Below are 14,108 nucleotides of genomic sequence, written 5' to 3' on the forward strand. Positions count from 1 at the left end.
GTCATAACATTCGGTATATTTCTGACAAGGTATACAGCATCAGACCAACGGCACCACCCCATCAGGTCTCCTCCTCGGTCATGGTGGCCACCACCAATTCGAGGGGTTGTCGGACGCATACCACGCCATGCTTAGCACGCAAATGGCGATAAAAATTCGATGTCTTGGAACTGCCTGACTTGAGAACTATGTGGCACAAATTGCATTGCAATCCGCCACTGGGATGAGACTGAAAGTATTGCCACACCTCAGATCGTCGACCCGAGTGCGAAGAGCGGTCGACCTCGTTCCTCGATTGGTCCCCGGAGCCGACGGCGGCCGCGGTTGGGTCAGGTTCGATTCTAATATCGTGCTGCTTCCGGAGATGCCTCAACAAGTTTGAGGTGGATGAGTGAGAAGTGCGCAAAATGGTCTGACAAACCTTACAAATGGCGGCTTCACTTGTAAGCTGTTGAAAGTAATCCCAAACGGGAGATTTGAGCGTTTTGACGCGATTGGCCTCGTCATCGGATTCGGTACTCTGATCCGACTCTGACGAGGACTCTTCATGAGCCCTCCCATGAGTGTTCCATACGTCCTCAGGTTCGTCATCCATAATAGATACCATGGGCTTCGTCTCATGCGATGCGGGAGAGTGCTCGGCGGGCTTGTTGACAAAGATCGTTTCCATCAGATCCTCGACTTGCCATGTGGGCTTAGTCACACTCTCAGAATCTGGTCTTTGGTCCTTAATCCAGTCCTTCAACAGGGCTTGGTCCTTCTCAACCTCCTCGGTGATTTTGATATCGTGTTTGCGCTTGAGATGGCGGGTAAAATTGGAAGTAGAGGAGTTGCAAGTTCGAAGGACCTGAGAACACAATTGACACACTGCCGAGCGATCCGTGACTTCTTGGAAATAGTTCCATACTAACGACCGGTGCATCCGACCCACCCCCAATTTCCGCTCGGTCGCTTCAGTTTGAGTGTGGGGGGCTTCCACTGGAGAGTTGACCGTGGTTAATTTCAATACCGTGGGAGGGGACGTGGTGGACAATGAAGAGTCGGGCCATTTCAAACTCGTCTTCGCCTCCCCTTCCAACACATTATTTTCGCCCTCAGTATTCTCGTCGGGCGAGACACGGGAGTCGTCGATGGCGACGTTTATGATGGCGATATCGTGCAAGTTCTTGAGGTGTTTGATAAGGTTCGAGGTGGACGACTGACAGGTTTTCAAAATGGACTGGCAGAGCTGGCAAATGGCGGCCTCCGCGGTCAAACTCACGAAGTATTGCCACACCAGGGATCGTTGAGGTCGAGAAGGTGACGACGGGCTTTCCGAATTGGGATCAACCTCATCCAAATGAGAGGTGAAACGGGTCACTAAGGATTCCTCCGGGCATTGACGGCCCTCCTTGCGGGGACTCGGAGAGGCAGGCACGATTTCGTGCTTGTTCTTTAAATGTCGACTGAAGTTGGACGTGGACGAGAAGCGCGTGGTCTTCAATACTTGGTCGCATAAGGTGCACATAAACTCGCGTTCCGATATCTCGCGGAAATATTGCCAAACGCCGGAGCGGAACGTCCGAGGCCCCGCCCCGTCCAACGATGCCCCGTCCGGGCGCTCACGGCCAGGCGAGGTGTCATGATTGATCGTAGCGGGGTGGTCGTACTGATTTTCCTCCGTGATACCGTGATTACTGCGTAGATGACGGGCAAAATTCGAGGTGGACGATTGACCGTTCTTCAAAGTCTTGCGACACAACTGACATTGGCCCACCAGGGGCGAGCGGGGCGCGAAGAAGCGCCACACCCACGAGCGCGGGGATCGAATCTCACCGCTGGCGCACGAAGCCAGCTCGGAGCCGATAGGCGAGCCGACACCAGGCGGATCAAGGGGCGGGTCGGTCAGGCGATGCAAGTCTAAGGCGTGCTGGGTTTGCAGATGGCGGGTGAAATTCGAGGACGAGGAGTGACTGGTACGCAGCACTTTCTGACACAAACGACACAATCCGGCCTGGGCCGACAAGGGCTGAATGTAGCGCCACACCCGCGAGCGCTGGGCCGAGCCAGAGGGGGGCGTGGCATCGGTGGGGGCCTCGGGAGACCCAGACCCGTGTTCAGTCGGGCTTTGGGGGGTGGCCGCGTGGGGTCGAGTCAAATCCAGATCATGACGAGAGCGGAGGTGTCGGTTGAAGTTGGACGTGGAGGAGGAGGCGGGCTTCTGCAGCACTTGGCAGCACAGCTTGCAGGTGACGCTGTCCACGGACAGAGTCTCAAAGTAGTCCCAGACGCGGGAGCGATGGCCGGCTTTGGGTAAAGGGGCCATGACAGCTGCGTCTGGGGCGGGCCCCCAAAAGATTGATGGATGGTCCACTCCTTAGGATCGTGGCGTTTTTCGGGTCACTCGGTCCAAGTTACGCCCACCGCTGGATCGAAAGAGCCGTGACGGACGGAGCATACAGATACAGATCTGGGTTCGGACAATGCTCCTCGCTCTCTATTGGTTTTATTGGGATCCACGGTGATACCTGGGTTGCCTGGGTTGCCTGGGTTGCCTAGGATGCCTGAGATGCCTGGGATACCGGGAATGCCGGACCATGGACCTGGACCAGGACCTGGACTTGGACGTGGGCCTGGCGATCGTTGTTCTGTTCTGGCTTGAGATTTTGTCTTCCCTGGGTCTGGTGCGTGTTTGGTGGACTGTTCTGGCTTGGGTGGCGCCTGAACCAGACCAGCCAGGCCAAGTCCCGGATGATGACATTGATGGATCGAACGACGGACTCGAACCTCAAGAGAGACTGGCCAACGAACGAACGAAAGACTCTTTCAGTCAGAGCCCAAACAGACACACTCACAGACTATCTAACGGAGAGGAAGGGAGAGAGAGAGTGAGTGAGTGAGACCGATGGATGAGATGCTGATGGATATGGATGGAACTCAGGAGCGCACGAAGGAACGGACCGAGGAAGGAAGCATGCTTAAGCAGGAAAAAAGAATGGATGGGCTGCCCACTGACTGGATGGAGTTTGGCCAGTTTAGCGCTGAGCACCATCAGGGTCGCTAGATAAGGAGAAGCCTAAAGCGCCAATGGCTCTTTCAAGATCGACCCACTGGCTCGATCGAGCTAAGCATGTCAATCGCGCCAGTTTAGCTCAGCTCAAGTCAAATTAGCTCGCTGCTACATTCAATCGGTCACTATGAGCGCCTGTAATTCTTCAACTAACCAGGTTTTAGTTTCAGTACGTGAAAATCAAGCTGTTAGGTAATCTTAACAGAAATGCTCATATTTTTATATATCCAATATCCTAAAGCTCAGGGCTGAAAATTGTGCTTGCTGTGAACATCAATGAATGTGTTTGCAGGGCATTAGTTGCGAAATTACTAGTAACGAAATTACATTTAGTCGTTCCTTTTTTCGATGATAGAATTGTAATTCAATTACATTCTAAAATGGTGTAATTGTAACGACCCAAAAACTACAAGAATTACACGTTACTTGTTTTTTTTTTTTTTTTTTAAGTTCCAAAGTGGCCTTTAATTTTTCGTTTATCTCATGACAGTTAAGGAAACGTAAGGCTCAACAGAGCCTCCATTCATCTACCATATTATAAGCAATGGAAGTTAGGGTTGAAAATTGTGCTGGCTCTTAACTACTCTCTGAGGGTGATCTTGGTTTTAAATCTTGTTGCATTTGCTCCCTTTTTGTTCACATATTCTCAATCAAATTCCGTTGGACCGAAGACCTAATTCAGTGCAGCAAGGAAATTCTTTCTTTGAGCATGGCTTGAGCATGATGCTTTTTCCATCATGACGTTTGCGTCATTGTTTCAACCCTCAACAATCATTACCCCATATGGCCCATCTAGGGTCCCAATCTCGATTCCTCAAAGCACTATATATAATTAAGGACATTTCGAACAACTATGCCAAAATTAAATGCCAATGCTCATTTTTGAAAACAGATGACACGAAGTCTTGAAATTTTACGCATTAGGACTGCTTGAGGCCAAAAACACAATTTCTTTTGTGAAATATAGTCTTGATGGGGCAAAAACCATGAGATATTGGTGACCTCATTTTTTTTGTATTTTGTATTATTTTTTTCTGTATATTGTAACGAGTAACGCCATTACATTTTTTTTTAAATAATGGTAGTGTAACGGATTACTATTTTTGACCAAAGTAATTGTAACTTTAATTCGTTCCATTTATTGAGGAACGACTAATGCCCTGCGTGTTTGCAGTTTCAAATCTTATCATATTTCCCCTTCTTGATTGTTTATAGCTTCTCATCTCAAGACCTGACTCAGAGCGAAATCTTCGTTTGGCTTGAGTACGTTGCACCAAATTTCTTAGCTCTCCTCATATCCAACCTTGACTTGGCTCTTCAGCATTAGCCGAGCTCAGAAAAATTTGTCAGTTGTGGATGCGAAATATCTAATTGACATGTCCTCCAAAACAAAGTAATACATGTACATTGGATACTTATACTCGGTAAATATTTTGAAAGTCGCTAAATAATTGAAAAATACTTCGAAAATTAATCACATATTGTCGATGATTATAATTTTTGACACGTTTTCGAACACAGTTTCAAATAATAGCGAAAGAATAAAGTCGAAATTAGCAAGTGAGTTTTCAAACGTTTGAGTTTTTTCAAAAAAAGTGAAATAGAATTTGTAGCGTAACCTAATTTTTGATGCCATAATTCGTTCAAAATGATAAATGCCGTCATTTTGACGGATGCTAAAATTGGTGTTGGAGACAGGATTGTTGCACTGCCAAAATAGCTGGCGACGAACTTTTGAACTGGAAAGCCTATCACTTTGGCCATTCGGACAAGTTTGGAAAACATCCGACATTTAGCTCGAACTGGATGGTAGACCGGCACTGCATTCAACCAATCAAGAAGCATTGAGATCCCAACACAAGCCATTTATATGGCTTGTTCATATTTGGGGGATTTAACAGCATATCAATAAGATTTTGCACATCTTTGGACTATTTTATCTCTCCATGAATCATTTTCTGAAGAGTCTGGTGTCCAGTTGCATATTGAAGTAATCATTGTAGCAGCGATTTTACGTGTCGTGAAAACCAATCATACGCAAATAAAACCAGATTTTCTTTTTGGGGAGTTCATCGTCAAAGTTTTGATCGCCATTATATAGACGTCAGTTAATAAGTCGACAATTTCCTGGAATTGACAAGAAAATGCGAAATCAGTTATTTACGGTATGAGCGATTACTTTGGGTTCCAATTAGAAAATTCAATTCAAAATTAGCAAAGTTATGGATTTGACGCCAAAATTTGCAAAAAAAATGCAAACCCCACCTGATAGTCGTAGCTTCCATGAAGAAAAGGCTAGCCAGAAGTCGGCTTTTGTTGAAATTCTTGCGAACTGGCACGACCAACCCAATCTCTTGGACCGATGAGAAAATATTCGCATTGGAACCTCACTTCAACAGCCAAACTGACGGTGTCTTGGGCTCCAATATCGAATCCATTCCGCTCCAGTACCTTTCTGTCTTTTGAAAACAAACCGTCCAGCATCATGGTGTGGACCAACGCATTGTCCGACGGCAAGAAACTGCCCTTGATCTTCGTCGACATGAGTGTCAAGATCAACAGATGGCACCACAAGTCAATGCTGGAGGACAAGGTCGTTCCATGACTTCTGAAGACGTACTCCGACGGTCCTCCGGCGTTGTCCAAGACGATGGATCTCCGGCACACACACCTAAGCTTGTTCAAGACTTCGGCTAAAATATTTTTGTCAGTTTCTGGAGGAAGGAGAAGCAGCCTTCCAGCTGCCCAACCTCAATCGAATGGACTTTTCTATTTTTTTCTTCTCATTCTTGAGGACAGGGCTTACAAGAAGCTTTACGGCAGTATCGACATCCTGAAGCATTTCCTGATCAAGAAATGGGATGCCATTTAAGAGAATACCGTGCGTGCCGTTTGTGCCTCTATCATCCCTCATTTCAAGAAGGCCATCGCCAATAGAGGCAGGCATTGTGAAAATGTATAAAATAAACATTTATGTATTTGACCTCTCCTCTATGAACCTGTCGAAATAAAAAAAAGACATTGTTGTCAGATCACCAACATTTAAAACTATGTTGGAACCCATATTTATCGCTCATGCTGCACAGTAATTATTTTCAATGGGTCTGGAAAAGGGATGCTAACCACTACCGGGAGTAATTTTTTTTCAGTCAGGTGGGAAACCATACCCACACTGCCTATTTTCAGTTTGCTAAGTTGTCCCCAAAGATAAGGCCACAGGAAAGCAAATTGATGCCTGCCCTTTGTGAAATTCAAGCCTACTTGTAGGCACTTTCATCGTAAACCCACAATTTCATGTGATTATTTGTACGCAGTGTATTCGATTGAACATTTATTGAAGCGTGTGTTGGAGAGATTGAGGCTGCTCTTGCATTTATTGCGGTTTGATCCAGGAATTCCGGGGAATGGTTCTTTCCCCTTGCCCCCTTTCACGATAAATGAAACTTAGCCGCGATATTAGAAACTCTGTCTTGACTGAAAACGGGACAATCACTCTCATTTTTGGTTCACATGTGGTGCTCCCTCCCGATTTCCAAGCGCACTTTCGCCAAAGATCAAATACGCCCTGTCCATATTAGTATGATGTATTACATGATATACTAAGTATACACCAAACAACATGAAACAACTGAATGCATCTATTTAATTACTTTGGTCGTAGTAACCTTTCAAAAAGACCAAGGCTCCCTCTAATTGCGGCGAGATGTGGCTTGGTCCTCTAGAACCCTTTTCGGTGGTCATTGAGCCTCGGGAATGCCGTTGTCGACACGTGGGTGACACGGTCACCAGAGATTGACGCAGAAGCTTCAGATCGGCCGACAGGAAGCCCGAGCTCTCAAAGTCGTCCATCTCTGCGGAGATGCGATCAAGGCAAGGAATCCTGTCTTTGTGGAGGTTCCGGAAAAGCCGAGTCTCGAGGCGGAAAATATCCCGCTCCAAGATCTCTCGAGACGACATTTTCAGGAAAGCATGTGCCTCGGTCTGTTCGAGCGCCTTCGGGTTGCTGATGTACTTGATCAAGCTAACAATATCATGATTTCGTAATTGCTCCATTGCCTGCGAGAGAGCTTCTCTCAGAGTATGCGATAACTCATGGGGCACTTCCGCCAGACCCTCCAACACTTCCACCACGATGTTGTCCGCCGATAAGAGATTCAAACCACTAGATTCCAAAACTTCTAATCCAGATCGAATGAGAGCAAGCATCTTGACCAGGTTCCTCAGGGAGGTCAGCTCTTCCTCGGTTAGTAGCCTCTTTATCCTCGAAGCCACTTCAGGCTTCAAGATACTCTCTAAAAACTCGAGAACGTCCATCCACTTTCTTTGGACCAGGTCCCTTGGTTGCTCTTGGGACAGAACTCGTTCCAAGGCACGGCCATTAATAAAATGTTGGTTGTGGCCGCTTGTCTTGTTCCGAACAGAGTCGGACTTCAATTTGGCCAGAGTGTCGCGAATGTCCGGAACTAGACTTCCATCTGGCTGCCCCGAGAACATCACATTTGACACAGCTTGATTGATGCCCTGATCCAGACACTTTTGATGCTCCGCCCCCAGGGGATTCAATCCGTTGGTAGTGCAAGCCACAATGTCTCGATGAAAATTCAGCCCAAAATCTTGAACTACGTTCTTCACAGCCTCCATGATCATCGAGTCGGTCATCAGAGGTACTTCCTGGACAATCCCCAGATTCCACGACATTTCGAGTCCGTGACACTTGACCTCGATGCGAATTTGGTCATCCTCGGACTTCCACTCGAACAAAGTCAAACTGAACTTCAGGTCCATGTGGGTCATGTTCGAGAGCTCTTCGCCGACCTTGATTTTCAAATGCTCCGCGTGTTTGATAAGCATGGCGTCCAAATCTTGAGGTGTGCCGGGCATGGCGAGGTTTTTTTGGGCCAAGGTTTCATTGATGTAGGCACTCTTGAGTAGTGTGTCCATTGGGAACCCATCCACGGCTATCAACTTGGCTAGGATCTCCTCGACGCTTTCAGCGACTTCAATCGGATGATCTAGAGCAGGGGCATCTTCCACCTTTGAGATGCTGTGGGGAACATCATCATTATCGTCCAGGACACTATCGTGCTCTTGCTTCACCTCTTGCTCTAAATTGACGCCGTGTTTCCGTTCGAGATGCAGGCTCCGAGAAATGAGGCTTTGGTTTCGGAATCGGGTTTGACACAATTTGCACACGGAGATCTGGTTATTGATCTCTTCAAAGAAGTCACTTTGCAGGGCCCGTAAGCGCTTGGATCTCTCCAAGGTTTTGAATTTCTGGGTTTTGGTGGGAACGGGCAATGCTCTGTCTTGGGAGCAGAGGCGTGTCAGCTCTTTCAGACTCGTTTGAGGCAGAAGAACCATTGGGCTCGACGGATCGAGTCCATGATATTTGCTTAAATGCCGAGCGAATTGCGTGGTGGTTCCATTGATGAGCCCAAACTTTCTGTGACAGATTCGACAACGGGCTGACATCGAGGTGCTTTGTCGGATGTGCGTCCAAATCCAAGATCGTTTTTGCTTTCCATGTGTATTGTCGTCGTCCTTCTCGTCCTCGCCATCAAAATCCATAGCTTCGACGTCGAAATTCTGGTCGTCATCGTCTTTGAAGCACTCTTCCATGCCTGGGCTGCCTTCCTCATCGACTTCATCATTACCGCTTTCCATTTCATCACTTTCCACGTCGTTCCAAAGTGCGTCTACACGTGGTTTCTTTGTCTTGTGAGCGGGTGTGGCCATCTCGTCCAAGAGGGTAGGTTTCAGCCCGTGGCCTATTCTTAAATGTCTTGCAATCGAGGAGGTGGACCCGTTGGGCGTTTTGTACACCCGGTCACATTTCAAGCATGCCACAATATTTTTGTCCAAGGTCTTAGAATACCGCCATACCCAAGAGCGGCCTGGCCGAGGGGATTGAACAAATTGCTTGATTTGTTCACGGAGTAACTGGTCGCCGTCGACGGGTTGTCGCTCACTGCCCTCTCCCCCATTTTCGTTGTCGTCAATGGGTTTATCACCGCTGGCCTCATTTTCAATGAGAGCGTGAGCCCGAGTTAAGTGGCGACGGAGCGAGGTCGTGGTGCCATTCGTGGTCTGGAAGGGCGTGTTGCAATGGGTGCAAATGGCTGTTTTGGCACCAGCGGACTTAAAATGACGCCAGACCCAGGATCGGTTAGGTCGGGTGGAGGAGAACGATTTTTCTCCGGGATTCAAGGACGCATCGGGCGTGTCAGCTTGGACCTTGGCTTTGGCATACTGATGCTCACCCGTGGTGGGACTACTACCATCATCGGGAGTGAGAGTAGCATCTTCAGCCTCTGGTTCAGCTGAATCGGGCGGCTCTTGTGCATCTGAACTGCCAGCCACTGACAAGTTCCTCGACTTCCGTCGAACGTTAGTATCTAAAGTAATATTAACTGAGTGCATTTGTTTCAGATGCCGGGCTAACGAAGTGGTCGCCCCATTGGTAGTGCGGTAAATTCGCTGACAAAAACGGCATAAGGCCACCTCAGCGGTGAGGTGAATACAATACTTCCACACCTGAGAGCGCAATGAGGAGCTGGCGGCAAGATCGTTATCGGGAAAAGGGTCAGTGGCTGTGGAGTCGTCCGATTCTTGCAGGTCCAGTTCAAAGTCCGGGTCTTCATTCGGCGGGCTTGACGCTTCAGAGTCCGAGCCCACGTGATTGGGGGTAAGGGTGCACATAGGCGGCGACATCGAACGGGACAAGGCATCAGTGGTCAAGGCGATCTCGGCTTGATGTTCGGGTTCGATTTTATGCTTGAGGCGCAGATGAGCCGCCAATTCGGTTGGATTGTGGCCCTTGGGTATGACCACAGCGTCACGGCACAATTGACATTGGGCCTGGCCGTTTGGCAGGGACTGAAAGTAATCGCTGACGGTGCCCCGACTGGTCGAGGGGGCAGGCGTTGTAGCATCAACATGGTCCGGGCGAGAGGCATGGGACGGACCCAAACTAATAGCGTGCAGCCCGCTCAAATGGCGCATCATGGACGTTGTGCCTGCATTGGATCGTTGGATAACGACTCGACACAGTTGGCAACGGGCACGCCGGTTGGGCAAGCGGTCAAAATATTGCCAAGCCGGCGAGGACTGGGGCGGGCATTCGGATAAAGGAATAATGGTGGGCGGGCGTTGAAGCGTCAGAGGCGAGGACGGCGGGAGTTGGGCGGAGGGGGAAGAAATCGTGGAAGCCGTGGACGGCCCTGCCGCTTCCGTCGCCTGGGGCGAGGCGGGGGGCGAGCGCGCCGGCGAGTGTGGGGGCGATTCCATTTGATGCTGGGCGAGAAGATGCTCGCTCAAAGTGGCGTCCTGTAATCGCGGTGATTCTTGCAGGATATCTTGGCAGATTTGGCACATGGCCGCTTCCGGCGTCAGCGATTGGAAGTGCTGCCAGGCCCAGACGGCCGGCGACGGGGCCGGCCTGGCCGGCGGGCTATCCCTAGGGTCGGTCAGGGCGGCCAAGGGAGGGCCCCCCGGTCCGGCCTGGAGGCCGTGCTTGGCGGCCAGGTGACGAATGAGGGACGAGGTGCCATGGTTGCCGGTAGCCAAGGTTTGCCAGCAAACTTGGCACTGGGCGCGGGGACGTGCCCCACTTACCCTCCGACAATACTCCCACACCCAACTCATGGGCAATCAATAATCCAAAACAATGAGAGCCCGTGGGTGGGTGGGCGTCGTGCCAGAAGGTCGATCCAACGATGGCCTTGTCCAACCTCGAAACCTCGAGTCACGCCGAGAGCAGGTACTGTATACTGTGTAGTACAGAACGAGCGGAACGTAACGTGAGGCCGCCCAAATCTAGCATCTAAGAATTTGGGTTGGGTCGATCCATGTGAGAATGGTTTGGGATTCAGGGCGCGCCCGACAGGAAAAGATGGAAATCTCTCCAATGTTCCACTCGTTCCACTCCAACAATGTTGTTGTTTGGATCGAGAGCGACGAACGGCCAGGGTGGCGGAAGAAAAACATTCCCCGAATGCCGGTGGACATTACTAGATAGAGGGAGGGCTCTAGACTTGACCAAAGCTAGACCTCAGAAAATAAGTTGCCTTTTTCGCCGAAATTCTCCTTTTTTTTTTTAAGTCGAGAAAATGCGAAAAGTGTCGAGAAAAAACAAAGATAAAAGTTGTCCGGGAAATGCGCAAAAAATCGTGTAAATATGCAAATACAAGCTACAATAATGCAAAAGAAATATCGAAACGGAGAAAAAGTCGTTTTGGTGGTGAGGACGCTTTTGTTCAAACCCATGGCGGCGGGTGTAGCTCAACTGCAAGCTCTCGTTTTGCAGACTTTCCCAAGATGAATAAACGGAGTTGACTTTGGTATGTTAAGAAGAAATTGCCAATCCCTTGGCACGCCGATTAAACCTTTTTTTTATCCGTGGTTACCGACCAATGGAGTGGAAAACTGCCAAAGTGTTGCCCTTTTATTAAAAGCAAAGACAAGGAAAATAGCACCATATGCATCTACAAATATTCACCCCCTTTTACAAACACCATCTCACTAATGCCCAATTTGGGTTTAGACCTGTGAGGTCTTGCATTTTAATCAATCCTGCCATCTATAAAATGCCCATAGTACTCTACATACTCATCCTCTCCTCCTCATCATTGTTCTACCTATTCTTCTCCTCCAATAATCAACTCACTTCTCCATTAACAATTCAACAATATAAATCTATTCAGTAATCAGATCTCAAAGAGTGCAGACGTGCGAAATCAAGCTCTCCATTTAAAACTGAGACATCCAGAGCCAAGACTCATCAAAATGAAAAAAGCAACTCGGAGTAGCAAGAAATCGCCTACTAAGTTTACGAGTATGTTGGACGAAATCCTTGCGCCTCGAAAGGAATCAAAAGTTATATCGGTGGAGATGGAAGAAACCCAACAGAAACCAAGGAGGAAGCAATCCAGTGCCTTCAAGAACTGGAATCACTTGCCAAGGACATCGGTGAGGAAAAGACCAAAAAGGCAATGTCTGTTATTGTTCGACTGTTGAAGACGTCTTTGGTGATGTTGAAGCAAATGGAAGAGACGTCCGAGAGGATTGACTTATTGGAAAAACAACAAGAGATAAGAAACGCAAGAAACAAAATTGTGATCAAAGGCCTTAAATCTGGGGATACGAAAGAGTTGTCGGAAGTGATGAAAGATGATGGTTATGAACGACCAATCAAGCACTCCAAGCCTTTCTTGGCAAAGAGTCCTGGTGAAAAGACGAAAGTCAAGGAATAAACTTTATAATGGACTTATCCGCAGTGTCTTGGAGTACGGTATTGAATTTTATGGCCAAAGTACGAAACTGAAGATCTTGTCCATACTCCAGAAAAGAGCTATACGCTGGATAAATATTTCTTGGTGGTTTTCTCACACTGAATCTTTGTTTCATGAGTCCAAGCTCTTAAAATTGCAAGATTTGCGCACGCTTAAAATCGTTCAAGTGATGAGGCAGTCGTGCTTGCAAGAACTTCCACCATGCATCAATATTTTCAAATGGAAAAATAATCCTCGGCTTGGCGCTTGGAGACCAATTACTCCAGTTGCCAAGTCGGGACTTTTACAAAGACTTCCGAACTTTGCTTTTCCCAACGAGTGGAATAATTTCAACCCTCCAGGCATCGATCTAACCAGAATTAAATTCACCCAAACAATTAGAGATTATGTCTTACAGAAGTACTCTATCGCTCCGTGCAAACTCGAGAATTGCTATGTATGCCAACCAAAATCCTAAGAAATGATTTTTATTTTTATTTTGTATTACGGTTATCAGCCGCTCAATCTCATCAAAACACTCCAAGCACCAAATACAATTCTAAACTGATTAATTTTCCTCCCATTCCTGAAGTCGTTTCCCATTTTCTAGTAAACATAACAAATTAACACTGAAAATATTTGCTTTACTCTGTTTTTCATGTTCTTCTTTCTGTATGTTTTTCTTAGTCCCTTCTTTTCTTATAACTTCGAACCGATCTGATTTCCTACGTAGTAACATTTTTGGACAAAAATATTGACTGGAACATGTGAAACTTCGACCTTGAAAAATGACGATTTTCGATCAGTTTGAATTTTCCGCCTTTTTTTACTTTGACAGTTATTGCTCTGATTGCTCCTTCGACTTTGCTTACCCGCACTTTCAACCAATGACAGACCTTGTTTACATTTTGCTCGCATTTTGTGACGTGAATCCCAATTGAAATTGAAGCGTATGGCAGAACATTGATCAACAAATTGTCAAGATATTGATTTGAAATCCGTTGTTCTATGAATCGTGATTTGGGCATTTATGCACCATCCAACCGAAACATGTGTGAGGTTAATTATTAAATGGACCACAGTAAATATCACATATGTTGTCAAAGCACATGCCAACGGAACGGAACGTACTTGACATTCAGCCATCATTAATTTGAATTTGCCGCTTTTTCTCGGGGTGCACACCGTGCACACCGCACACACCGCACACTGGCAGCTGAAATGTGTTCCAAACAAAAGTCACTCATGTTTGAAGTGTCATATCTCTATCTACGTAGCCCTTTAGTGTGTATGATCCAACCTGGTTCGTTTTCAAAACCAAGGCAGGTGAAATCCGATTGATCGATGGGTGATGAGCCGAGGAACCATCGAGACGTGAACGAGTGAATAAGAGTCCATCAAGTGTTCTTCCCCGATTTGTCCTCTGTGTTCTCTGGAGTGTTTGTGGTGCCCCGCTGAACGAGGCTGAATCCATCGAACGATAGAGGGTTGGTGGGTGACCCGAGTGAATCCAGCCTGTAGCCGCACCCACCCGCGCCATCCATGATGAATCGTTCGAACCGTTCGTTCGTGTGGGACTACTTTGAGAACCTGGACCCGGAATCGGCCGTGTGCAAGTTGTGCATGAAGGTGCTGCGACGCACGCACTCCTCCACGTCGGCCCTGAGCAACCATCTCCGCACCAAGCACGAGATCCTCGAGGACAAGAAACGAGGCCGAGGCCAGACGAGTCAGCCTCCTTCCAAACGGATCACCGCCCCCGCCACCTCCGCCGGAGGCTCCTCCAGCGC

General features: G+C 47.8%; 1 protein-coding gene across 1 annotated transcript in view; it reads left to right on the forward strand.

Moving 5' to 3' along the window:
* The first annotated feature begins 13,855 nt into the window (after nucleotides 1-13,855).
* Nucleotides 13,856-14,108, forward strand: part of LOC131888961 (uncharacterized) — a 2,452-nt gene continuing 2,199 nt past the window's right edge. Inside the window, exon 1 of the mRNA XM_059237931.1 lies at nucleotides 13,856-14,084. Coding sequence (XP_059093914.1) covers nucleotides 13,861-14,084 — 224 coding nt within the window. The 5' untranslated portion in view covers nucleotides 13,856-13,860. The remainder of the gene's footprint in view (nucleotides 14,085-14,108) is intronic.

The sequence above is a fragment of the Tigriopus californicus genome, chromosome 10 (assembly GCF_007210705.1).
Source record: "Tigriopus californicus strain San Diego chromosome 10, Tcal_SD_v2.1, whole genome shotgun sequence".
Lineage (NCBI taxonomy): Eukaryota > Metazoa > Arthropoda > Copepoda > Harpacticoida > Harpacticidae > Tigriopus > Tigriopus californicus.